Source organism: Apteryx rowi, unplaced genomic scaffold (genome assembly GCF_003343035.1).
Source record: "Apteryx rowi isolate R43461 unplaced genomic scaffold, aptRow1 scaffold_31, whole genome shotgun sequence".
In the NCBI taxonomy this organism is placed as follows: domain Eukaryota; kingdom Metazoa; phylum Chordata; class Aves; order Apterygiformes; family Apterygidae; genus Apteryx; species Apteryx rowi.
The window spans coordinates 1980107-2004780 of record NW_020449530.1 but is presented as its reverse complement, the minus strand read 5'-3'; the positions used below and the strand labels follow the sequence as shown (position 1 = coordinate 2004780).

The 24674-nt window shown below is 44.2% G+C and overlaps 1 protein-coding gene across 1 annotated transcript in view; it reads left to right on the top strand.

Annotated features, from left to right (window-relative positions):
* CACNA1C (calcium voltage-gated channel subunit alpha1 C) overlaps nt 1–24338 on the top strand; it is a 492904-nt gene extending 468566 nt beyond the window's left edge. Inside the window, 14 exon segments of the mRNA XM_026070402.1 lie at nt 2897–2988; nt 3889–4054; nt 4941–5068; nt 6769–6865; nt 8784–8886; nt 11129–11230; nt 12662–12789; nt 13980–14114; nt 15145–15509; nt 17794–17910; nt 18398–18507; nt 20493–20596; nt 23445–23768; nt 24042–24338. Coding sequence (XP_025926187.1) covers nt 2897–2988; nt 3889–4054; nt 4941–5068; nt 6769–6865; nt 8784–8886; nt 11129–11230; nt 12662–12789; nt 13980–14114; nt 15145–15509; nt 17794–17910; nt 18398–18507; nt 20493–20596; nt 23445–23768; nt 24042–24338 — 2268 coding nt within the window.
* The last annotated feature ends 336 nt before the right edge of the window (nt 24339–24674 follow it).

Below are 24674 nucleotides of genomic sequence, written 5' to 3'. Positions count from 1 at the left end.
CAGCCATCTGGGACCAGAGACCAAAGTATAGAAAGGCATGACATAATTACTTCCAGAGATCTTTAAATATGACAGGCTTCTTGGTTTTAGAATGCAGACAGAATTTGTAACAAAATTCATTTGACCTCTGTGACCATTTTTTGTTTCATGTTATTGTAATCACATCTTTTTACAGACTCCCATTTACTCTTCCCCAGTTTGAAAAATAAAACTAATCATTTCTTGAATTATCATAGGTTATCTCATTTGGCCCCAGTAACTGCAGCTGTCATTTAATCTACCAGATTCGCACTTTAAACTTGCTAGTTTTGTCTTTAATACCTAACTAGCTCAAATGGCCAAGATYTTGACAGGATTACCTGTGCCATGTAGAAAATCACTTGAGAGTATTATGTTGGTGTTATGTAGCTACAGAAAGCATTAAAGATGGCTTCCAAGCACCTACCCAGCTTCAGTCTCTAATGATCCTATCACTACCAAGGCTAGATATATGATTCTGTAATTCTATTCCCTTTTCTGTGAACTAGTTCTAAGTTGGCTATTTAATCCTGGGTTTATATTCAAACCTCTGTTTTAACCATTTCAGCAGCCTGAAGGTTATATAGCTCTCAATCATGTTGAACTAGATTACATACTAGTTTACTAGATCACTTTCTACCATCCTTTCATTGACAAAAACAGGAGTTCTCAATCTTCCCTCATTGCTTAGAGTCTGCAGACCTGTTATCATCACTTTCTGTCCTTATGGCATTTCAGATATTTGGTGTGCTGCTCTCTTGAACCTACTGGCACATAAAGTTCCCTCACACATAGGGACACTTAGGAAGGAAGATCCTTCCCCACTCTCTTAAGCAGCAGCCTTGAATGCCTAGATGTACCAGATCTGATGTCAACATAAGAATTTCCCATGTGAAGGAGACCTACCACTTTATCTCAGCTGCTCCCCTGACAYGGAGTGTAACAACATTCAAGCCTTGCTACCTAATGTGCCCAAGTGCAAAAATACAAATTGATGCTGATGGATGAAGCTACTAATATAATGGTCCAAGAGGCACAGATTGAAGAGGCCAAGAGAGAGGAACTTCTACCTGCAGCTCTTCACAGCTGGCTAATACAAAACGCCCACAGTAGATGTTGCCAGTGCATCATGTGTGAGGGAAGCCGCAGGGTCAAAAGGACAATCACAGGCTTCCTGCATGGGAAGTTCCCCTGCCTACGCTTGCCTGAAATGAAAAACATGGGCTGCCTCAGCTCAAGCTGCCTCTGAGCATTTAAACTGTCTTCCTGCTCCTCCTCAATGCAGCTGGGGCTGTCGCTACTACCCACGGTGGGGTTGGGGAAGGCCCATACACCCCTGCAGAAAGTCTTCTATGTACAGACACTCCCTCCTGTCTGGAATGGCCTCCCCATCATTGTCCCTGTGCTTCACTCCACATCRTTATTTGTCTTAGGGTATTAATTACTGGTGACATTTGCTTGAAAAGAAGCTCCGTGTTTTCTCAGAGCTGCTGTGTTCCTGCTGCTCATTTTGGCTATGAGATTACAGGTCTCAGTCCTTGAGATCTCTGTCATGTTGCTATCGATGGGGAATAAATAGTCCTGACTGATTATGTTGTGCAGAGACCTTTCTACCAAGCGAGGCTTGTTAAGCTCTTAGTCCCAATGTCCATAAAAACAGAAGCCATGTAAGACTTTCCTAAAGATGCCTGAAACTCTCCTGCGCTGGGAACTTTACATCTCAGAGCAGGCTCCCAAAAGGTGTGCTCATCATTGTAGGCTTTGTCCGGTGACTGGGTAAACTGTACTTGATGCAGCAATGGTTGGCTGGGCATGGAAGGAAGCTGTAAGCCATTTTTATGGATTTAAGGAAGGGGCTGTTAGATTCTAAATTAAGACTTGAAAGTCAAGGGATGGGGCACAGATAACCCCAAGCAGGTTGAAATAGCTTTGTACTGAGAATTGCCCTGATGCACAACTGTTGAAGTAAAGAGAGATGCAAATTTTATCTTTTACAGTGCCCTAAACTGTTACCATCACTTTGTACCTAAGACCAAATTCCCTGAGGCCCCATAATTCTTGAGYTGCCTTCTCTGCAAACATGTTGCCTCTGCAGAGCACCTCAAAACAACACACAAGCCACCAGCTTGCTTCAGTTCCACAGGGCAGACCCACTGTTTTCAGTTGCATTATGAGGCTTTTAAGACAGATCTTCTCCCTCATATGCCTCTGTTCTTTACATCACTAACCTTTGTCCCTGATTTCATCTCTTTTGTTATTTTCTTGAATTGCTTCATTCCCTGTTTCTCTGGGCAAATCTAGTCATCATCTTTGCACTGCTGCATTCTGGGGGCTCTAAAACACCTCCTGGTGACAAGCATGGTTACTAGAGGTGCAGACATTCGGATAATCTCCAGATCCAAGGCAATGTAATTTACATTGTTTTTGGAAGATGCAAGGCATCCCACAGAGTTGGAAGCTCAAGGCTTTGCAACTGATGGTCTTTTGCTATGTTTTCCTCCTGGTGAAGATAGATAGGATGAAGGAAGGAGCCTTTTCTTCTGTGTTGTTAACTTATTTCAGCTGGATTCCCCTTCCCATGTAAGTGCCTGTTAAAATAAGACCCCGTATCACTTATTTATGGTGTATGAAATAAGGAAGGATGTGTTCTTTAAACAAGAGATGCTTCTTATTACAGTGTGATTGCTTTTCTGATGATAAAGCACAAGCAAGGGAACCAACAGCAAATATGAAAGACCAGTGGAAATRTTTTGTAAGTGACGAGCAGATCCTGTTATATATCAGATCCCCTGGGTCAGAGTGAAATGAAGAGCTACAAGTGACAAGAGGTTTGGGGTTTTTGCAAGGCTAACCTGAAAAGACCTCTGCTTTCTGCCAGGTGTTTGGTAAAATTGCGCTGAACGATACCACAGAAATCAACCGCAACAACAACTTCCAGACCTTCCCCCAAGCAGTGTTGCTGCTTTTCAGGTGAGTGTCTGACAGTTCTGGATAGTGTCAGTCTGGAAGCGCTATTCCTTTGTTCTTGGACATAGCTTATCTGCTTCTACCATGTCTTGCTCACGAGATGAGTAGAAACATGGTGTACCTTAGTAGGGGAGCCTAGGAGTTATGTCAGATGAAATGACTGGTCTGTTAACCCTCACACCTGCCAGCTGACACAGGCCAACGCCCAGTGTCCTGAGAGGGAGGCAAGTCCTCCTACTGAAAAGGAAGGTGGACAGTTGTTCATCTCTCTCAAATGTTGGTACTCATCATTAAGTCCTCCTTTCTTTTAAATCCAGCCAATATGACTTGCTGCTTATTGTAGCAGGGAAAGGGACATGAAGCCTGCATGTGCCTTGGCATGGCCATACCTAGCTCAGCTTAGCCTACCATCATGCTGCAGTTGTGGCTAGGTGTGCCAGGACCAGGAAAGGGTGCAGGAGAGAAGGGTTGGGAGTTGGCAGGAATTCAGCACTCTCCTCTTGTTTGCAAGGAGGGGGAGCAAGGGAAAGGAGGGGGACTAATATCAGAGAAACTAGGTCTCCCCCTCCATTTAGCGTCATGTAATCCATAGCCACATCACACGAGTCTCCATTACTCTGGCAGGCTGGAGCACGACAACCCCATAATCCAGACTAGACAGAGTGAGTAAGGAACAACGCATTGACAATGGCAACAAAGCCAGAGAGAGTAGTGGGATATGCCAGTGTATGTCACAGCTAGGCCATCCCTCTTCCCTAATAGGCCTAACTTGCTCTTAATTGACCTCAGTGGCAAAATTCCCATTAACGTTCATGGGAACAGGAGCAGCTTGCTAATGTACCAGTCCCTCCTCTCTCAAATCGAAGGTGACTGTTGACTTGCCTTGCCCTTTGCTGTGCCCAGGTGTGCCACCGGTGAGGCCTGGCAGGAAATCATGCTGGCATGTCTCCCAGACAAAAAGTGCGATCCAGAGTCGGAACCGGCCAACTCCACAGAAGCTGATCACTCCTGCGGGAGCAGCTTTGCTGTCTTCTATTTCATCAGCTTCTACATGCTCTGTGCCTTCCTGGTGAGTCTGTACTGGCAACCTAAATGTGCCCCATGTGAGACTGAGCCCCAGCCTTCCCAGGCCTCATTACTGCACAGCAGAAAAATGATCTCAAAGATAGGAAATCTCCCCATCACGTCTTTCTCATGACAGCACTCCCTTGATCACTGCAGTTCCTGCCTCTCTTTAGAGCTCTGGGGGATGCTCTGCTTCCAGTTCCAATCCTTGTGCACAGCAAAGGAATGCTCTTCCCCCTCTCCCTCAATGAGAAAACCAAATTAGTGTGTTGTGGGCTGTGCTGAGGCTAGCAACGCCTCAGCCACACTTCCCACTTTCCCTCCTACCTTCCTTCTGCCTACCAAGCAGGTTTTTCCTTCCCTGCCAGCAGCAATGACTGTGAGAATACACATATCCCACTTGCATCTGCTCAGTGTTGGCAATGCGGCATTGCTCAGAGTTTCAGCACATGCTCTGCAGCTGGCATCAGTGCGCAAAACTCTCCCAATGAAAAGCAGCAACATTTTAAAAGGCTTTGTCTTGGGCCAGGAGAAAGGACTTTTATCTTAGCCCCACTGCTTATAGAGGATAAATTCCAGGTTCCCCCACCACTATCGCATTCTTCTGGGAAAAGGCATGGGTAAATAAAATGCCGTCACAGCRTGTCTAAGAAGTCAGCAAACTTGAGCCACGTCTGTTCAGTTGGGAGGAGAAAGATATGATCAGCTGAGAACATCCTGCCTCTAGGATCTTCTCATTTAAATTGGGGAGCTGGCATGGGAGAACAGAGACCCCCCCCCCCCCACAAATGGCTTCCTAGTTTTGTGAGTCAAAGTCCAAATCTTGAACTGGGGACCTGGTGAAGTCTGCTGTTACCTGCCTAATCCACCATCTCTGTCCTTGTTTGCAGATCATCAATCTTTTTGTAGCTGTTATAATGGATAACTTTGATTACTTGACACGGGACTGGTCCATTTTAGGACCACACCACCTGGATGAGTTTAAAAGGATCTGGGCAGAGTATGACCCTGAAGCAAAGTAAGTAACCCCCAGGAATACCAGTACTTCTCAGGAGAACAGGCTGGTTATTTTCTAGTTTGTAGACCCACTGCGGTCAGTGACATGTTCCTCCTGCAGGAACACTGTCTCTCTGCAAAAATCCTAAAATAGATACCTCCACAAGGTATTGCTGCTGAATTCAGTGGCCAGCAGAGCTAGGATATGCACAGAAATATCAGCACCTAGGCTGCATTTTTACCTGACAGGACATTGTTTCACCTTCAGTCCGGGGCAGGGATGGATACAGATTGTTTAGGGAAGGATAGTAGGAAATTCAGAGGAGGTCAGAGAATTGTTTTACTCTGGTGTGCTGGGGATGTATTGAATCCAAGCTGTGAATCTTCTGTTTGACTTTCTGCTTGCAGTAGAGCTGCTGTGCTCAAATCTCCATTTTGTAACATGTCATATGTGCCCATCACAACTTGTACCTTCACATGACTGCATTACATGGTCTGCAGGGTTATTCACATCAGCAGACTTGGAGAGATTTAAAGTTACATGAGAATAACAAGAATAAGTCACACAAGAGCTTAACTGACATCTCTTAGTACATGCTCTCTTTGATGCATGCTTGGGCTTAAAGTGCATTTACATCCCTGTGGCATTATAGTATAAATGACAATTGCAATTATAAAGGCCCCTTAATAATGCAAAAACTGTGGAAAGAGATCTTAGTGTAAACTAAAAGCAGATCTCTGGTTCTGGATTTGTAGACACAGTGTCAAGATTAATTTGGGCTCAGGCTCTGCAGGATGTGAGACTGTGTCACATTATCAGAGTAGTATTTAAATGGGAACCCTTCTTCCCATCTATAGTGACTGTCCAGAAAAATTTTCAATAGAAGATAAGCAGAACATCTTAATAAGTACTTTGTTTACTAACAAAACATGTGCTAGTATTTGTGCGTGTTTGAAGACAAAACTACAGTGGCTGGAGTCATATAATAGATAACCTCTCACTCCAGRCAACATCTTGTTCCTTCCCATCCATAAATGTGCATTTTTTTCCTCTTCCTCATTAATGTCCCATGCCTGAGGCTCCAACTCCGGCTCTGGTAGCTCTCCTCTCACCATGAGAGAATTCTCCTTTTGGGAAGCCATTTACAAAACTTGAAAGAAATCAAACTGCTGCTATCTAGGTGTGTTTACAGAGACAGTTTAAGATGTCATTTCACACTGGTTCCAATGACAGCCAGAAGCATAAACAAGAATCAAAAGATAGTGGCTCAGGGCTATTTGTCTGGGAGGTAAAGTGCCAAGGAAAAAGAAACCCTCTGCACTTCGTAAGCATTACAGCCCTAAGGCCAGCAGGTGCACAAGCAGCCACAGATTTAGAATAGGTCAGAGGTGGGGAGACAGCCCCAAAGTGTCAGTTTGTGCACTTTGGATCTGCAGCATTCAAAACATTGAAGTCAAGTCTTGCAGGTATTGACTTGTGTTTGACTGACCGCTGTGTTTTCTGTACTAGTAGGAGTTATGTGAGTGTTGGGCAAATCCTGAGGAATGCACTGAATACAAGAGGCCTGAAATACTACCACAGGCTATGTCTAGGTTACAGAGACTGGCAGTGTGGGTCTGGAAAGATCTCAGTGATACTTCTGGCTGTATCTGCACTCTGCAGACAAATCAGCAGGTGTCCCTGTGTTAAGGATGCGACCTTCATCTTGCTTTTTTCCTTAGGGGACGTATCAAGCATTTGGATGTGGTGACACTGCTCCGGCGGATTCAGCCACCCCTGGGCTTTGGGAAGCTCTGTCCTCATCGAGTGGCTTGCAAAGTAAGGCACAGTGCAGCTCAGAGAAGACTGGGAGTCAGAAGCAGCAAAATACCAAGCAGGGGCCTTTTATTACTAATCCAGAGTGTAAGATCCAGGCAATCCTGATGCACAGTCTCTGTGCTTCCCTGCTAGCTGCTATGCAGGCTGCTGCTTAGCACACACAACAGACCCCTTGCAAGGCAAGGCCCAGCAGCCCCAGAAGTGCGAGGCACCCATAGACGTTTAGGGATGTCCCTTTGGAGAGCTGAGTTGGGACAGGACCAGTGATGCATGAGGCGGTGTGTGCTGCCCCGGCGCGGGAAAGCTGGGAATAGCACATGTTTGAACCCAGCCTGTCTCCACTCTGCACTGCTCTCCTGCTCCTTCAGGCTGGTAATAACCTGGTGGACAGCCCTCTACTCTGTGACAGGCAGGTGTTCCTCTAGTGAGAGACATTAATGCACTGCTAGCTCTATCAGCCCTGTCTCTAGCTAGGAGGGCATTCATATAATTCTAGCTCTCTTAATATCGAGCATTTTATCAATTGCATGTGTTTGTGGTATCAAACACACATACCAAAAAGCCAGATTAGGACAGATAACAGGGCAAGTAAAAATTTCTCCAAGATTTTCTTCATATGAAGTAATCCACCAGAAACCTAATATTAGCTCTTGTTCTTTCTTAAATAACTGACAGAAACTGAACAGGAAGGTGAACAAAGTATTAAAATAAAGGAAGAGCAAGGACTAATTTTCAGTGAAAATGTCTCATTAATTTCTTTGGTTGTGAGACTCCAGCTATCAAAAATAACTGACTCTAGTAAAYGACATGTTTATCAGCTTTGTGCTTCCTTCCCTTGAGCTTCCTCATTCATCACCTCACAAGTCTCAGAGTTTGTATGTGACTTTTGTAGATGGTTTGTATCAGTCTCAGAGCAATACACAAATGCTGTGGCCTCTACACACAAATACATGCCTTCTGCGGACTGCTGCCTATCCATTTCAGTCTGCTATCTAGCTATCTTCTGTCTCTTGTGTCAATCTAAACAATCTAGTTTAAGTCCCACAATCCATGAAAGCAGTGGTAGTGACAGGGAACGACAACCTCCAATTTGGTACTGAACCGGGCCCATTGCATGACAGTGGTAGCAGACAGAGCTCTAACAAAATCAACCCCTTAAAGCACAAATCAAGTTCCTGGTGTCTCTTACCTCCTGAGACAGAAGTATGGATGTAAGATCTGGTGACTTTACTACATTTTACCTCAGATAGATGTCATTGGTCTCACAGAAGTTCCCCCTGCAGCTGCACCAGTCCTTGGCACTCAGTCTCTGTCCTACACAGCTTTGCAAAATGACTGCAGGGCAGATGCAGCCCTACTGTAAAAGGAAGAGGGGGTACAGCTGCAGAAAACAGACAAACTTTCAGGTTCAGCTAGCCCACTTTGTTCAAGTCTGTCAACTATATCAGCGAAAGATACTGATTCTCTGTTTAAATACACTTGCACCAGGCATAGCTTTAGTGCAGAGGAGTTTGCAAAGTGCCTCATGAGACGTGAAGAAAACAGTTTGCTCCTGGTAAGAATGAAAGATGTCATTTAAAAGCCAAATGGTTTGAGAATGGGAATAAACTTCTGTCTGTAAAATGCACTGTGGGCAAATGCCCCTGGCCACTGGGGAAAATGAGGGCTGATACCCATATCGAAAAAAAATGGACTGTCTAGCAATGGGAGACAGACCCCAGGGCAAACTCATGCCATGGCTGGAACAAGTGGTGGATAAGACAAGTCCTCTTATAATTGTTTAACCAAATCCACAGGCCATGGATGCACAGGTGAGAGGGAAGGCAGGTCTGGAGGGCATTGTGAGGGTGAAGAAAGAGCATTTTTCAGTCCATATGTTGGCAGTATGATTGTTCTGTTTTTCCTCCTTACTCCACAGCGCCTTGTCTCCATGAATATGCCACTGAATAGTGATGGGACTGTCATGTTCAATGCTACTCTCTTTGCGTTGGTCAGAACAGCACTGAGGATCAAGACAGAAGGTAATGCTTGACTGCAAGGGTACCTGAATGATGTCTATGCCAACATGTGCTGAGCTGGAATGCAACGTAATGACAGCTTGTGTAAAAGTCTTCCAGTTATTCATGTGCAACACATAGTACAAAAAGCAAAGTAAATATATTTGGAAGAATAATGTCTTCTAGGGAGAGAACAGTGTTTCTAGCTGAGTGTTTTCTAGAAAGCTGGTGCTTCCCATGGTATCATCACAGATTACAGATCATGTTCTTTATGAAGGTTTGGAATTTAAAAGCTTCAGACCTACTATTTGGTCAAATCAGAGGAAGGAAGAGGGGCAGAGAAGCTTCCCCTTGTGTAAACTGACTGCAGAGTTGTGCAGCTTTTTGACCACTTTTACCACTAATCTGCCAGTCCATGAGAGGCAGCAAAGCATAGACCAGAGGGTCTCACCTCACCAAAATTCCTCCTGTGCTTCCATTAGCACATCACATTTTAGTGACAGTGTTGTTGTAGGTCTAAGGACATATGGGAAGCCAAGGACATAGAGACTTAGTATCTTTTCATAGACCAGAGGACAGAGTTGGGGAAAGCAGACAAGCTTTTGGGCTCAGCTTGTCACCATTGTTAACTCTTCACATTACCTGCTGTAGAGAAAGATATTGGCCCTGAGTCTAAACCTGGTTTCACCTATTAATAACATAGTTTAAAGAGTGTATGGAGTGGTGATTCACAGCTAAACACCTCTGCCTCAGGAGTGGCTGCATTACATTTTAGGCATGGGAAAGCAGAGACCAGCAGAAGCCTAGCTTACCGTGCCAGAATTATACTGACAGCTGAGCCAAAAAAAGATGGTAAAATTAAAAATTGTATTAAGGCATTGGATGTTGTGCTAAGCAGAATTTGACCACAGCAAAAGTGGCTCTCCTGAGAAAAAAGCCAACCTCAACCTCTGTAGGACATCTTGTGTCTTAGATGAAACAGAGGCCCAAAAGGGAATTGATCTTCTCTTCTGTCTTAGCCTCAAACTCTGACTCACTGCCAGTGACCTCCTGTGAAATCACCTGAAGTCTCAAACTGCTTCCCTTCTTGCCTTAGCAGCATCTTACAAGTAGTTAGGGCAAGAGTTTGGAATCAGCTCTCCTGAGTCAAACTTCTGACTTTGATCCTGTCCAGCTGTTTCATCCTGAGCTGTCCAGCTGTTTCATCCTCAGCAATTTAATTAGTCTCCCCATTTTCGTTTCATTGTATTAAGAGAGCTGCTGGCATGCAGAGCATTGTGCAGCACACTGAGGAGCCTTAATGCTTGGGGTGCTATACAAAAAGCTGCAGGAACAGCAGATTTGTGAGGAGAAGACAGTGGTTTAGTATACCTAGAGAGAGAAGAGCACTTTCAGCATAAGAGGTTTGAATGTACATGAATCAAGAAATTAAAACGAAGATGAGCAGCTTGGGAGGAAAAGGGTACCTAGAAGAAAAGGATATAAACTGAATCTGCTTCACTCTCAGAGGAGTGGTGTGGCTGGATTAATGCCTTATCAGCTCAGAGCCTCTGGGAGAAAACAAGTAATATATAAGTTCAGACAGTAACATAAAAGGCTTGTTATCTCCTATACTGTTCCTCAGAGAATAAACAAGAATATGCTGAGACTGTCCTGTGAGTCGGAGAGTGAAGACCTTGCAGATTCTTTGAGTGCCTTCTCAGAGCACTGCACAGGCCCTCTCCAAGGCAGACTCTTGGCACCATGTGCAGAAGTTGACATTGCTGGCATACAGGGAATGCAGCAAGTAACCCTTGGGAAGGACTGAAAGCAGACCCAGGTCTTCAGAGTTCTATCTGCATCTTTACCACCAATATTTGTCTTCCCTGGACAGTAGTTTCCTGGTAACGGACTTTTATTATCATCATATTTAACCTTCACTGGATCTCAACTAAAATTTGAAACTGTTGAATGAGATTGCTGCTTTTTAGGACAAAGTAGCACTGCTGTTCTCTTGTTTCTGGCTGCTGGAGGCAAACACTCAGTAACACAGTATCAGCAAATACTTACCAGTCACCTTCCTACCCTTCRATGACTAGGTATACTTAGGAAGAAGACCTCTTGCTGTGAGGAAGCTTTAGCAATGGTCAGAGCTATCTTTGCCCAAAACCTTCCACTGCTGAAAAAGCTCTACTATTTTCCTCCTCAGATTGCTGTGCCAGACATGTGAAATTGCTCCTCTGCAGAGCCTGGCTTGATTCTGTCTCTGATGATTTTCACCCTGCAGGTAACTTGGAGCAAGCCAATGAAGAGCTGAGAGCAATAATTAAGAAAATCTGGAAGCGCACCAGTATGAAGCTGCTGGACCAGGTGGTGCCCCCTGCAGGTGGTGAGTGCAGGATCCTGTCCTGGTCTGTGAAATTTCTCTGTCCTTTCTTCTACCTGACATGTCCTACTGCAGCTTGTGATCATCAGGTGAAATATGGGGTATATGCTTTCTTCTTCAGGCTGTAACCTGTTTACTTGGCTGAATATTTCATCAGGTTGAGAACTGTTTCTGCCAATAATAACCAGAATATGATGCTCTTACTGCTGAGAGATCAGGGAAGGAAGAAAGGGTCTCTAAATAGGAGTTATAAAACTTCATTCCTAGATCTTACCCCAGTCATGGGCACTTGCTCCCCTGGACATTGCCCAGTGGCTGCTGTGAGCAAAGGAAGCAGGCAGAGCTGAGTAGCTCCAGAGAGGATGTGAACTTTGTTAGTGCATATTAGAAATTGGCTTTTCACTCAAGTTAAGCATATAACCCCTTTGTAGTTACCAGAACTACCTTTTCTATGGCATAACTACTTTCTACTATGATACCTGTCAAAGACTTACGGACCTGGGGCCAATCCTCCGCCAGTCTGAATTGGTGTAACTGACTGTTCTAGGTTTCTATGCAGCATCCCTGATGGGTCATAATCACGAGGCCTCTGGGCTCTTCCTTCTCTAGGCTTCTTGGGAGCCAGGATGCATCCAGTGTGACCTTCACTGACCTTCCAGGGGATTCCAGGGGCAGTAGAAAAAACAGCTCTTGGCAGATACTTGACATTTGTAGTCAGATCTTGAAGCCTTGTTCAGCCCACTCTGAAGTCAGTGGACACTATATCATACAAAATTTTGGGGGGTTTGGAGGTCTGGGGGTTTGGAGAAGGGACGAGAGTTACCTGGGTAAAAGTTAAGTGCACATTTTGGCTCACTGAGAGTTTGTGTTGAGTGAGAGAACAGCAAGGACTGGGCAATGATTCCATTCCTGGGGGCTAGGGGTGACCATTTTAGTACCCATGCTAGACACAACCCAACAGAGTTTCAGTACAGAGAAGGGTCAGATCATGTCTGGGGCAGATGGCCAGTCACATGCCGTTAGTGAGCCCAAACTCTGAGTACGCATTTACCCCAGGCTGTCATGAGACAGAGGAGCATGTGTTAACCCAGACTGGGAGGCTGCTGCTACAGCAAGATCCTATATGATAAACCAGTACTAGAGACTGCAAAGATTAGGAGGTGTTTCATCATAACCAAGGTGCATCCAGAGGTGCATAACCATAGGTGTTCTCTGCCAGCAGAGGCAGTCATTGGCTCCTCTCCTCCTGAATACTCACAGCAAACTCTGGCTGTGAAATAATCACTTCCTTCAGCCCCACATACTGATACCATGAAAAGCAAAGAAGTACTGTGGTGCCTAATGTTTTTGCTTTGAACTGCAAGTCTCACATTAGCAAATTCACTGTTTAAAATCAGTTGCTTATTTTGTTTTTTCGGACATACCCCTTTTCAGATGACGAGGTGACTGTTGGGAAGTTCTACGCCACTTTCCTAATCCAAGAGTATTTCCGGAAGTTCAAGAAACGTAAAGAACAGGGCCTGGTGGGCAAGCCTTCCCAGCGCAATGCTCTCTCTCTGCAGGTGAAAAATGGGCCAGGGATGGGCAGGGGTGGTGCAGCTGAGGCATTTGATTCTGCTTCCCTCTCAACCATTCTGAGAGCTGCAGTGGGCTATCCCCATTGGAAGGGAACTTGTAGGCACCTTCAATTCAATCCCTTTGAATAAGCATTTATCTACCAGAGGCCATATCCCTTAGCTCTGGAGGTGAAATGAACAAATGAGTTATATATGAGATTTATCAATCAGCTGATAATGTCTGAAACTTGGGTTCCCTTTGGAACACTGGTATGAAGGTCTGGCAGACATTTATTACCACATTCATTATACCCCTTCTGAGGGGAGTCACTATAACTGGGTAAGGGAGAGTATGTTGCCAAGAGGTTAAATTAGTTAAAAAGCAAGAAGGATGCCAAGGCATCATAGTCCAATGGACAGGACATCAGACTCTAATACTCACTCTGCTACAGATTTGCTGAGTGGACTACGAGGCTGTATGAAAGAATGAGAAAGTCCCACTGATTATACAGGCTGTGCCATTTCAGTCCCTCAATTGTAGATTAAGGAAGAAGAGTGACACTGAAGTTCCAGCAAACTAAAATGTGTCGTGATACAAACACAGGGTGCTGTAAGAGAGGTTTTAGCACACCCCCAGCATACCTCCCTGGGCTGACTCTCTTATTGACTGGTATCCTTTCCAGTTAATAAGGGGTTTGAGGACTGTCTAAATCCAGATGCCAGAAGTTTAGCTATAAATCCAAATTTAAGCTCCTGACTAAAAAGGAACAGATTTTCAGAGGCACTGAGTACATGATTCAGCTGGAACTGTGGGTGCTCTGGGGTTTCTGGCTGTGGATCTGAGAACCCAAAGCTGAATGCACAGAAACTTGCTTGGTCAGGCCAATGGATTTATGCCTGTGTCCTGTAACTATGAAACCAAGTGACTAGCAATGAGCATTCCTGGGCTGGATTGTCGGTGCCTTCAGAAATTGATTATGTGGCTAGGAATGTCACCTAAACTTTTTGCAAGCTGCTAAGAGTTTCTCCATCTCTAAGCTGGAGATGAGAGAACAGAATTTGTTGCAGTTTTACTAGAATCTGGGGATGCTATATTAAGTAAAATGGCCTCACAGTGCTTGGGAAGAAATAACACTGCTTTTATCTCTCATATACCCACTCGGAGATATGAAGCTGTACAGTTTGCCGTTTTGCAGGCTGGTCTGCGCACACTTCATGACATTGGGCCAGAGATCCGACGAGCAATCTCTGGAGACCTGACAGCTGAAGAGGAGCTAGATAAGGCCATGAAAGAAGCTGTTTCTGCTGCCTCTGAAGATGATATCTTCCGGGTGGGTGCTGAATGAGTTTGCATGCTGAGGATAGGCCTGTAGCTTAGCTCAATGAGTGCAACACGCTGTTTTATACACCCTGTATTTCAGCTGGTCTCTCTTTCTTGTTTTCTAGACCATAGTGGAAAGCAGACTAGTAGACTCGGTGCTAGGTCCTGAGGATCTTATGTGGGTTTTATCACATTTTTCTTCTCAATGGAAGTTTCCCCTACATAAAACCTAAATAAAATCAGAGAATGGCCAGATGTGGCCAAAGAGTCTGAAGAACAGCTCAGTTCAGCTTCATCTTCCCATCCACAGAACACGAGCCAGGCATGCACCAGTATTTTGTTCACTCTTCCTTTCAGTGGCCCAAGAAGTATCCTTTCGAAAACTACCCCAGAACCTAATAGAGCTCCTATGGTCCTGGAGGAAATTTCCTGAATAAGTTACCTAAATCTTCTCTTTCTTACTTCATCCTTATTTCTTCTAACTGTCTCCTCTGGTAATATTTCCTGTTGTTCTTTGGCATTTCCCCCCTTCAGATATTTACAGAAAGTTACTGTCTGTCCCTTTCATTACTGATCATCTAAACAGTACAGAAAATTCTTCTTCATGCATTCCTCCAGTTGATTAATAGTTTCTAGAGCTCTTCTCAAATTCCCTCTCATTTGTAGACATGGTTTTGCAACTGCATTGTGAAGACTAGACAGCAGTAACCTGGTTCTTGCACCCTTACCCATTCCTGCACCAYCAGGGCTGGTGGGAGGTGTAGAGACACCTTTGCCTCACCTATGCACCTGTCCATTACTGTAAAGCCAGTCCTCTGAAATATCTTAGAAAGGTAAAACTTTCACAGTGTGTCTGTACCAGGCCTCTCTGGCAGAGAAATCCATGTACTGTAAGCTCTGGTAGAGAGAGCACCAGTGCCATAATTCAAAATTTGGTCCTCGCATTTTCTTTCCCCCTAAAACAGGTTCAGCAACAAATTCCAGGCCCCTTGCAAATCTTCTCACTTATAAAAGGAAAACTGTTTCTGTTTCCCTGACAGAGAGCCGGAGGTTTGTTTGGAAACCATGTCAGCTATTACCAAAGTGATGGCAGGAGCGCGTTCCCCCAGACGTTCACCACGCAGCGACCTTTGCACATCAATAAGTCTGGCAACAACCAGGGAGATACTGAGTCTCCATCTCATGAGAAGCTGGTAGACTCCACTTTCACTCCCAGCAGCTACTCATCTTCAGGCTCCAATGCCAACATCAACAATGCCAACAACACTGCCTTGTGCCGCTTCCCCAGCCCACCCAGCTACCCCAGCACAGTCAGCACAGTAGAAGGCCATGGCACCCCCTTGTCACCCACCATATGTGTGCAGGAGGCTTCTTGGAAACTACCCTCCAAAAGGTAAGCTTCACAGCAGAGAGTGGGCTGAGTGACCAGGGAGAGGAACATGCATGGCAGCGTCAGAGCACTGTTGCTAAAGTCACCCACCAGCTAGAAACAAGAGAAGACATTGCCCTGCTTGCAGCCTGGATTGAGCATTCTGGTTCTCCACTTGTGCCAAAGCCTAAGGTGCAGCAGATATGCACTGGCTGACCACTGGTAAGAAGCAGCACATAACACCCTCACTGACCAACACACTTGATCTCTTTGGGCTTTTTCATGAAGAAACCTTCATAAGAACCAAAGACAGCCCTCCTTCACCACAGGGAGATGTTTTATCTACTGGTAATTAAAAGAAAAAGGAACCCAACAGGGAGTTTTAAGGAAGTCATTTTTTTTCCTCCAGTGGGTCACATCCATAATGGGGTCACCAAAGGCATTCTGGAAGGAGGATTGCAAGGATTTCAGAAATGAAACACTTGTAAAGCAAAGAAAATCCTCTTCTCTGAACAGCTTTCAGGCTGAAACACAAGTCTACACACAGATGAGTAAAATGACAGGAGTGACATTTCCAGCACTGTGTATTTTTTAACCCTTCCAGTAACAGTGGGAGGGAGCTGGAAATTTGTTTTCAGTGCAGACAGTGGCCAATGTGAGAAGGTGGAGGAATGCTGCCGTAGMAAAAAAAAAAAAAAAAAAAAAACAGGAAAAAAAACAGAATATGACAATAAGATGGTGAAAAATCAGTGGGGGCAAAATTACTTGAGTGAAGAATGCCGTGGCTTTTCCATTTCCTGCCTTCCATAGGGAGGCCAGGGGAGTTGCACAGCATGTGTTACCATTTGTCACCTGTTGCTGACTTGTACTGATGTAACACTGCTAACATGGTGTTCTTTTCTCTCCTCACTTCCCTGGGCATGTTCCTTGAACTAGGAYGCATTACTATGAAACACTGGGACGGTATGTATTCTCTCTCATGCTGTGATACTTTCCAGGTGTAAGATCCATTGTTCCTCCCATTGACAGTTCAAATCCCCATTAATGTTGAACGTAAATTCTTCTTTTTGGTGTTAGTAGGGCTGAAAAAGAAGTAATGTTCTCCATGACATCTCCAGAAAATATTCCTGTCTTGGGTTTTTTTTACCCACAGGCAGATAGTGATGCATGGTCTCTTAGGTTTCTAGCTGGGCTCACACACCTAGGCACAGTCTGATCACAGCACAGGAAATGTTCCTTGGTGTGTTCATACAAAAATTCTGTATGGTTTGGCTAAACATAAACTGGTGAACAGGAGGAGCTGCCACTTACTGAGTTCTTCTCTCTGCACCTCAGCAGTTTTAATCGCCTCCCATCTCAGCAGGAAGATTACTGCAGCACTCTCCTTCAGACTGTTCTGTACCATGAATATACTCGTTTCTCCCGGTGTTTTTTGCCTGAATCAAATGAGAAAATAATGTTTCCTGTCCTGTCCCTGAAAGATGCAAAAAACTGCCACACTGCTGCCTTCTGAGAATGCTAGTAACAGACTGAAATTGGCTCCAGTACCTCCATGTTGGTATTTCTAAGATTCACGCTACTTTCAGTTTTTATTCTACTCCTCACAAACCCCAAACTCAGAGTGGARTGAAATACAAGATCCCAGAATGTGAAACAGAGGGACAAGAAGGAAACAGGCAGGGAATTAAGGGCTCTCGTGCTTAAGAATTTAAACAGATCCTACTGAATTCAATAGAAGCTCTCTACAGTTAGTGATGAGAAAAAAGGGACCAAAGATGGATAAGACAGCAATGAACAAGAACGTGGACAGGATGCAGGGGAGAGGTGGTGCAGAGTAAAGAATCTGGGAGGCAGAGACCATACTGCACAGAGCTGAGAGGGTAAACTTTAGTCAGGCTAGGAAGCTTCTCTTCAAAATTCTTAACCAAGGCTTTTGCAACAAGAGAAGAAGATGCATCTCCAAGAGCCCATCTCAGATTTTACATTGAGTTCAATGAGGCAGATCTTTGGAAATGTGGTCAGTGTGATGTGTACATTCACAGCAGGTACACATGGTCACACATGACAATAATATATTTACACTATTGTTCAGTTTTGATTTAAGAAACTCTTCCTCTGAAAGAGGACACAGAAAATAGTTGTTGCTTTTGTATTTGTGAACTCTGCAGCTCTGTTCAGTCATTGATTTTTTCTATGATAGCTCTGTACCATTATAATAAGCTGAGACAGATGGAGCCTGTCATTCTTGTCTCTGTAACAGGTTTTCTTTACCATCTCCATATCTTGACTTGTCTTTTTTGCTCATTAGCTCCAGTTCCAGAGACAGCCAGCTGGCAATTGTTTGCCAAGAGGAAGTTTCTCAGGATGAGACTTATGATGAAAATTTGAATGAAGACATGGAGTACTGTAGTGAACCAAGCCTGATCTCTACTGAAATGTGAGCTTTGCAACTTTAATCAAGATGTTTAGGGGGGTTCTTTAATTAAGACAGAGAGGTAGGAAGAGGTGACATTTTTCTACAAAAATTTCAGTTTCTAGAATGAGACCAGAAGATTTTAGTCAGACAACTCAAATATCAGAGAGTAAAAAAATGTATTCAGCCCTAAGAAATTACGTTGAAACGATTTTTCTCCTAGGATTTTTTTCCTAGGATTTTTCCTTCTCCTCTCAATGGGACATCTGGATTTTATATCTTAAGGTCCTCTCTCCCATTCATTTCTGTCATCTAACATTCCCAGATCTCATCTTTAGAGCATTTCTCTGTCTCACAATCTCTGTGGCTGCTCCTGGAACAATTATAGGCAGGAGCTAGCTAGGCTAGTTGCATCCATTCGATAGTGTGTTCTTCCTGGCTTTCCTACTGGAAGAGGGGTTATTGTCCAATATGAGCTGTTTTTCCAGTATCCCTTTGTTCTTCTTTCCAGGCTTTCATACCAGGATGATGAAAATAGACAACTTACTCCACCAGAAAACAACAAAGGAGAGGATACCCGGCACTCCCCAAAGAAAGGATTTCTGTGCTCCTCCTCACTAGGTAACATCCCGGGGTGACATGCAGGCTCTGCTCTCCTCTGCCTTGACTAAATTCTAACATCTTGCTGGAGAAATCTTGTCATGTGTGGGGCTATACGTGGTGTATATTGCACTTGGCTCATGAGACGAGCCTCACCAGCAGACACCTGTGCTGACTTTATGCTCGGTCAGTAGATGAATCTGTGGCTGTTTGGAGAGTCTGTGGTTGTTTGGCTAATCCATGTGATCTGTTTGATTAAGCCTGTATGTGAATTAGGAGAGTTTATTAGAGCGCTGTAAATTCTCCAAAAAGACACCAGGGAGTCACTGGATGGACTAGCCTTCAGTATACAGTATTCGGTTATGTGTGTATTCAGCAGGGAGAAAGGAGAGGTTTTCTTTTTTGGCTGCTATGAGGAAAACAGTGAATTTCAGATTAAGTTAATACGGTAAGAATTTGCTTTCTGCTGTAACTGTAATTGGATGTTTTCAAATGCTTGAGTGTGCAGACTATGTTCAAGTGAAATCCATGGATCATAAGATTTTATGAAGATACCAGGACAAATGTGAGAGTCTGGAAGGAAACAAGATCTTTTATGTAGAATATTTTTCAGCCTTTTTCCCTGAGTAGAGTGGTGTGGGGAAAAAATGGGGGTGGGGGGGCCTGAAAAGAATACTGTAAATAAAATGCATTCTTACAAAATAAACAATGACAGACTATGCAGTGTCATGTTTAAAGTGAGGCTACTATGTCTTCACTTAAAGCCTTCAAGATGCTTGTACTATTGAGAATTTCAAAAGCATTTACTTTATTTCAAAACTTGTAATAGTAGGCAACATGAATTCCTATGTCTATCCTGAAGGCCAAATTTGCAGTCAGACCTTGATACAATGCTTCTTTAACTACATTCCAATGAATATTTATATAGTGATGTCATATTCGTTTTACTAGGCTTTTCTCAAGAAAGAGGAAATATTTTTTATCTGCATCATAGCATTAGCTCTTGTATTATAACACATGTTCCCTCCAGGCCCTGAAGGGACCTTTTCTCAACAAATCAATAATATAGATACTTACTATTTTTAGAATTCTAATTTTCTCTCCTGCTTTAGAAAAATGTCAGTGGAACCAAGAAGTACACAAAATATTTATTGTGCCATGCAGCTCTAATATTAGATTTATTTGCTACTGTTCAGAAGTAGAGCCTGTGTAATTGTTCATAATATACCTTGCAGTACTTTTTAATTCCTGTATAAGGAATACATTTCTCATATTTACAGAAATAAAGTTTAATTTCATAGCAAGTAACCACTGTAGATATTTCAACTGTTCCCACCAAATCTTTTTTATTAAAAAAAAAAAAACAGAGGCTTTTTCTCTTCCTCTCTTTCCAGATTTCTGGAAATGCTGCATGTCTACATACCCAACCCTCTGTTCACCAGTGAATTCAACCATCGATGTAAATAATTCACTTCCACTTGATCTTGCTATAGATACAGCCTCATAAATTGTGGTACATGTGGCAGTAGGGGAAACAGACGACATGAAAGCAGGAAGCCAGTGTCACCTGAGCAACCTGATGCTTCCTCCTGTGCCTGTGTACAGCCAAGCACAGAAGCAGAGCATCCATTGCCATTGGCAGCCCCATTGAGGGTTTTACCTGAACCAGAGAGATTTGGGAACACTTTCACTACTTAGTAGGGAAATAAACTGCATGGTATCTACTAGGACAATTTTTAAAAGAGAAAAATAAAAGAAAACCATCATCCAGAACTTTGTCTTGCAACTTGCTTGGAAGGTAGCGCTGGTTGGTCCATGGTTCTTGACTGTGTTTTGCAAATACAACTGTTTTTGAAAGGGGCAAGGTGTTGAGGGAAAGTGGACAGAACCTAAAGTGAGGATGTCTTTGCTGTCTCTCCAGTGGAACTGCACTAAAACAAATTGAAATCAGATTATCTGTAGTGTGGTATGAGTGATGGACACAATTCTCTGTGATTGTGTTTCAGGTCGAAGAGCATCTTTTCACTTAGAATGTCTGAAAAGACAGAAAAACCAGGGTGTAGACGTCTCACAGAAGACAGTTCTGCCTTTGCATCTGGTACATCATCAGGTAAGCTTTACTAACCACGAAAGGCCCAGCAGTGCAACTGAGAATATACCATCTGCAGTGCCCTCCCACTGTATTACAGCCACCTTCTTAAAGACCTTTTGGGATTGTTTCTCACCCTTATCAAAGGTTCATTTTTTGGAAATTGTATTTGTCCTCATGCTCATTCCTGCTTTCAGGATTTTATCATTCCCAGAAGAATGCTACAGGAACATATCCTCCAGAGTTAGCAGAGTTATCATTATCTGATGTCCTTGAAAGGGAAGAATAAAACCTAGCTAAAATGTCAAGATAAAAATAACTACCCAAATTGCACACTGCAGTGCAGTTACACTGGCTTTGATGATAGTACTCATATGAATAAAATGTGCAAGGTCTACTTCCATATTAATTAAAGGTAACCAGTAACTGTAATTAATTATTTTAAAAAATAAACTGATTACATGTAATTAATCAGCTTCTTAAGCTCTTTATAACTGCATTCAGCAGCGTGGCAAATGTATGCTTAGGCATGTATCTAAATGATTAGCGAGCTGTCAATGTCGAAAGTAGATTTGTGTCTTTAAGCTTGATGGCCCCCACTACCTATCACCATAAAAGAAACAGGTGCAGACAGTAGTGCCAGCCCTGCAACGCGGGACACCCTGCTCCGTGCAATTCCTTAGGCARAGCAGAATTGCCTTCCCACCTCCTTGAGCTGCCATAAGGGCAGAAAATGCCACAGACCAGCAATAGGAGGAGGGAGAAGTCATAGCAGTAAGAGAAGAGAGAGAGATGAGTGCACCTTAGACTCCCTGTCTTTTCTCACCTCCATTTATGGCAGCAGCAGCCAGTTATCCTTTAAGGATAGAACTTCATAAAGCAGTGGTCGGCAGAAAGCTACTGCTGTGGCAGAGACAACCAGCAAAAATGTTGAGGCAGGGCAGGGGGGAGTGGGCAGCAAACAGCTTCCCATCCTCCCTGCAGCAGTAATAGCCCTTCTGAGGCTTTCTGCCCTCCCACGGCAAGCTAAGCAGACAAGAAGCATGCCTCCCACCCTCTCACCCCACCGGCTGGCAGAATCACCTCCCTCCAAAGGCAGAAACCTGTATGAAGAGGATGGACCTACCTCACCCTTCTACATCCCACCATGCAGCTCCAAATCTTGAGGGACAGGGCTCTACCCACCCGAGCATCACTCTGCCAGCCTGCAGGGTTATCCTGAAACAGGCATCTGGCCTCTGGCCGGGAGCATTCAGCAGCGTTATTCTGTCTACAAAGATGTTGGCCTACAAGAGTACTTAAAACAAGAACATGAACAGGAAAGTTTGCCTCTGCTAAGTGCAATAGATTCTRTTGCTTGTGAATGCTTGAAGAGGTATTCTCATGAAATACTCATACATATGGCTATGTAAATATATGCAGCTGAAGCTTGAAGCAATCCCTCAGAGCTTCTTTCAACTTCCTCATTGCCTTACATTTTGAATAAAGAACCTTGTATGTGTTTCTATTGAAAAACTGGTTCAGTTGTTCTTCCTAACAAATCCAGGGCTCTCCTTGAAGTCTGGTCAGTTTAAGCGAATTGCTGAGGCCAACATAGCCTGCAGGGCATGACCTGTACAGAAGAATTTTAAGGGCTTTTTTCCTCACTGAAGATTGATAGAGTCTGATATCTAATTCTTGGTGAACATCGTTGGGCTAATTGACCCAATTATTGATTCTTTTGTTCATTTGTCACTGTAAAATGATCAGCATAGCATACTGAAATCAGTTGCCAAGGATTCCCATGGCAGATGGATTGAGCACTTAAGTTAAAATTCACTTCACTTAACTTCAGATATCTAAAAGTTAGCTGTCTAGTCTAAACTGGTAAGTTCAGTCCCATTGTACTCAGTAGAGGGAAACAGCAACCCCAAAGAGCAAGTATAAGTTTAGTCTAAGTCTCATCCTCCAGAGGGCATTTTCAGGCAGGTATGCAAATCAGACAGGATGCCTCTTGGTGTCTCTCTAGACACCAAGTTTACACTAAACACACAGCTTTTAGATAGCTCAAGCTGAGTGAGACTAACCTCATCCCTAATGAAAGGATTCTCTGCAACACAAATCCACATTCTTTTGTATTTTCTATGGTTCAGCATTTATTTCTTTACTTGTATTAGGCAGTAGTGAGTTCTGTGAGGTAAGCTATTGACTTTGATGGCATTGCTCATGAACAGGCACTGGTCACCACAAGTAAGGCATCAGATCAGCCCTGTGCAAAGAGGGGTTTCTTGAGAAATTTATGTTATAGAAGGAGACTGGATGATTCAGAGGTTATACATATGACTGCAGGAGGGACTGCTCAAAGGATATTCATCAGATAGTGATCCTCCCACCACCAGCAGGTGCTTTAAAATCTAGTGGTAGATTTACAGTTATTGCCAACTGCAGACACATCTAAGGTTCTCTCATGGTATGTATTCAGGTTCTACAGCACATACTGACARAAAACACAGTAATTGGCAGTAAAAGCTAGCGGTATGGGTGGTGGCAGTGGTGGTAAAAAGAATTACTGTCTCACCCACTGGAGAAGAGGTGGTGTTTCTGGCAAGGCTGTGGGGAGCAGGCTTGCATCACTCCTGTGAGTGGGGGGTCCAAGGCTGAAGAACCACAGTCTTGAAAGTTTTCAGTCTGGTGCTTGGCACCAGAGCAGAATATGCCATTTAAAGGAAAGCTTCCAAAATGCATTCACAGGAAACATTTATACTGTTCCAGGAGCTTGCACCTGTTTTCACAAAGCTCAAGACCCTCCAAGCCTTTCTTGGGTAGTTTCTCTACCACCTCATCATGCTAGCCCAGCTGCTAACTCACCTTGTTCTTTCTCTGTCCACAGGCATTGGCAGTGGCAGGCCTGAGTCCCCTACTCCAGCGAAGCCATTCCCCCACCATGTTCTCCCGACTGTGTGCTACGCCCCCTGCGACACCCTGTAGCCGTGGCTGGCCACAACAGACCATCCCGACTCTGCACCTCGATGGAGCAGAGTCCAGCGAGAAACTCAACAGCAGCTTCCCATCAATACACTGCAGCTCTCGGTACCCTGACAACAGTGGCTGCAGCAGCCCAAGGAGAGCCAGGCCAGTCTCCCTCACCGTCCCCAGTCAGACCGGAGGGAGCAACAGGCAGTTTCACGGCAGCGCTGGCAGCCTGGTTGAAGCGGTAAGACTGCAGAGTCACTAAGGACATGAGCAGTGTCAAGGACACCTTGAAATGTGGCCCTCAAAGAGCAGGGCAACAGATATATTGCTGCACACAATGCCAGGAGTAGGAAAGCCCATTTCCAAGGAGGTGTTAGCAGCATGAATGGGAGGAGAAGGAAGATTATTAGGGAGAATATAGCAGCAAAGAGGGTTGGGATAGGGGTGCCATAGGATTGACGATGCAGAGTACTAACGTTTGTCTTTGTCTCTGGTTCCCTACCTGCTCTTGAAGGTCTTGATTTCGGAAGGACTGATGCAGTTTGCTCAAGATCCAAAGTTCATTGAGGTCACAACCCAGGAGCTCGCAGACGCCTGTGACATGACGATAGAAGAGATGGAAAATGCAGCAGACAACATTCTCAATGGTAACAGCAAGCAGAGCCCCAATGGCAACCTCTTGCCTTTTGTTAACTGCAGGGACCCAGGGCAGGACAGTGCAGGAGAGGAAGAGGAAGAGGTGCAGAACCCGGATTGTAGAAAAAGTCAGGAGGAGCTCAAGGACAGCAGGATTTATATCAGCAGCCTGTAGTTGCCAGGGCTGGAAGCGATGCTGGTTTTTTATTTGTTTCAATGTTCCTAATGGGTTTGTTTCAGAAGTGCCTCACTGTTCTCGTGACCTGGAGTAACCGGAACAGCGTTCTTCATTCATTTCTGTTGGGACGAGTCGCAGAGTTGGGTGGTGTAAGAAAGCTTTTCAGGAGCAGATATAACCCCAGCACGTGTCCATGAAGGAAGAGTGAGGAGGAGGAGGAGGAGGAAGAGGAGGAGAGCCAGCTCCCTCTTTTTTTCAGTCCCTGCACAAGGAACGACGACTGCCTCCCAAGTGCAAAGGGGAACCTCAGCTTCCTGTGGATGGCCCTAGCCA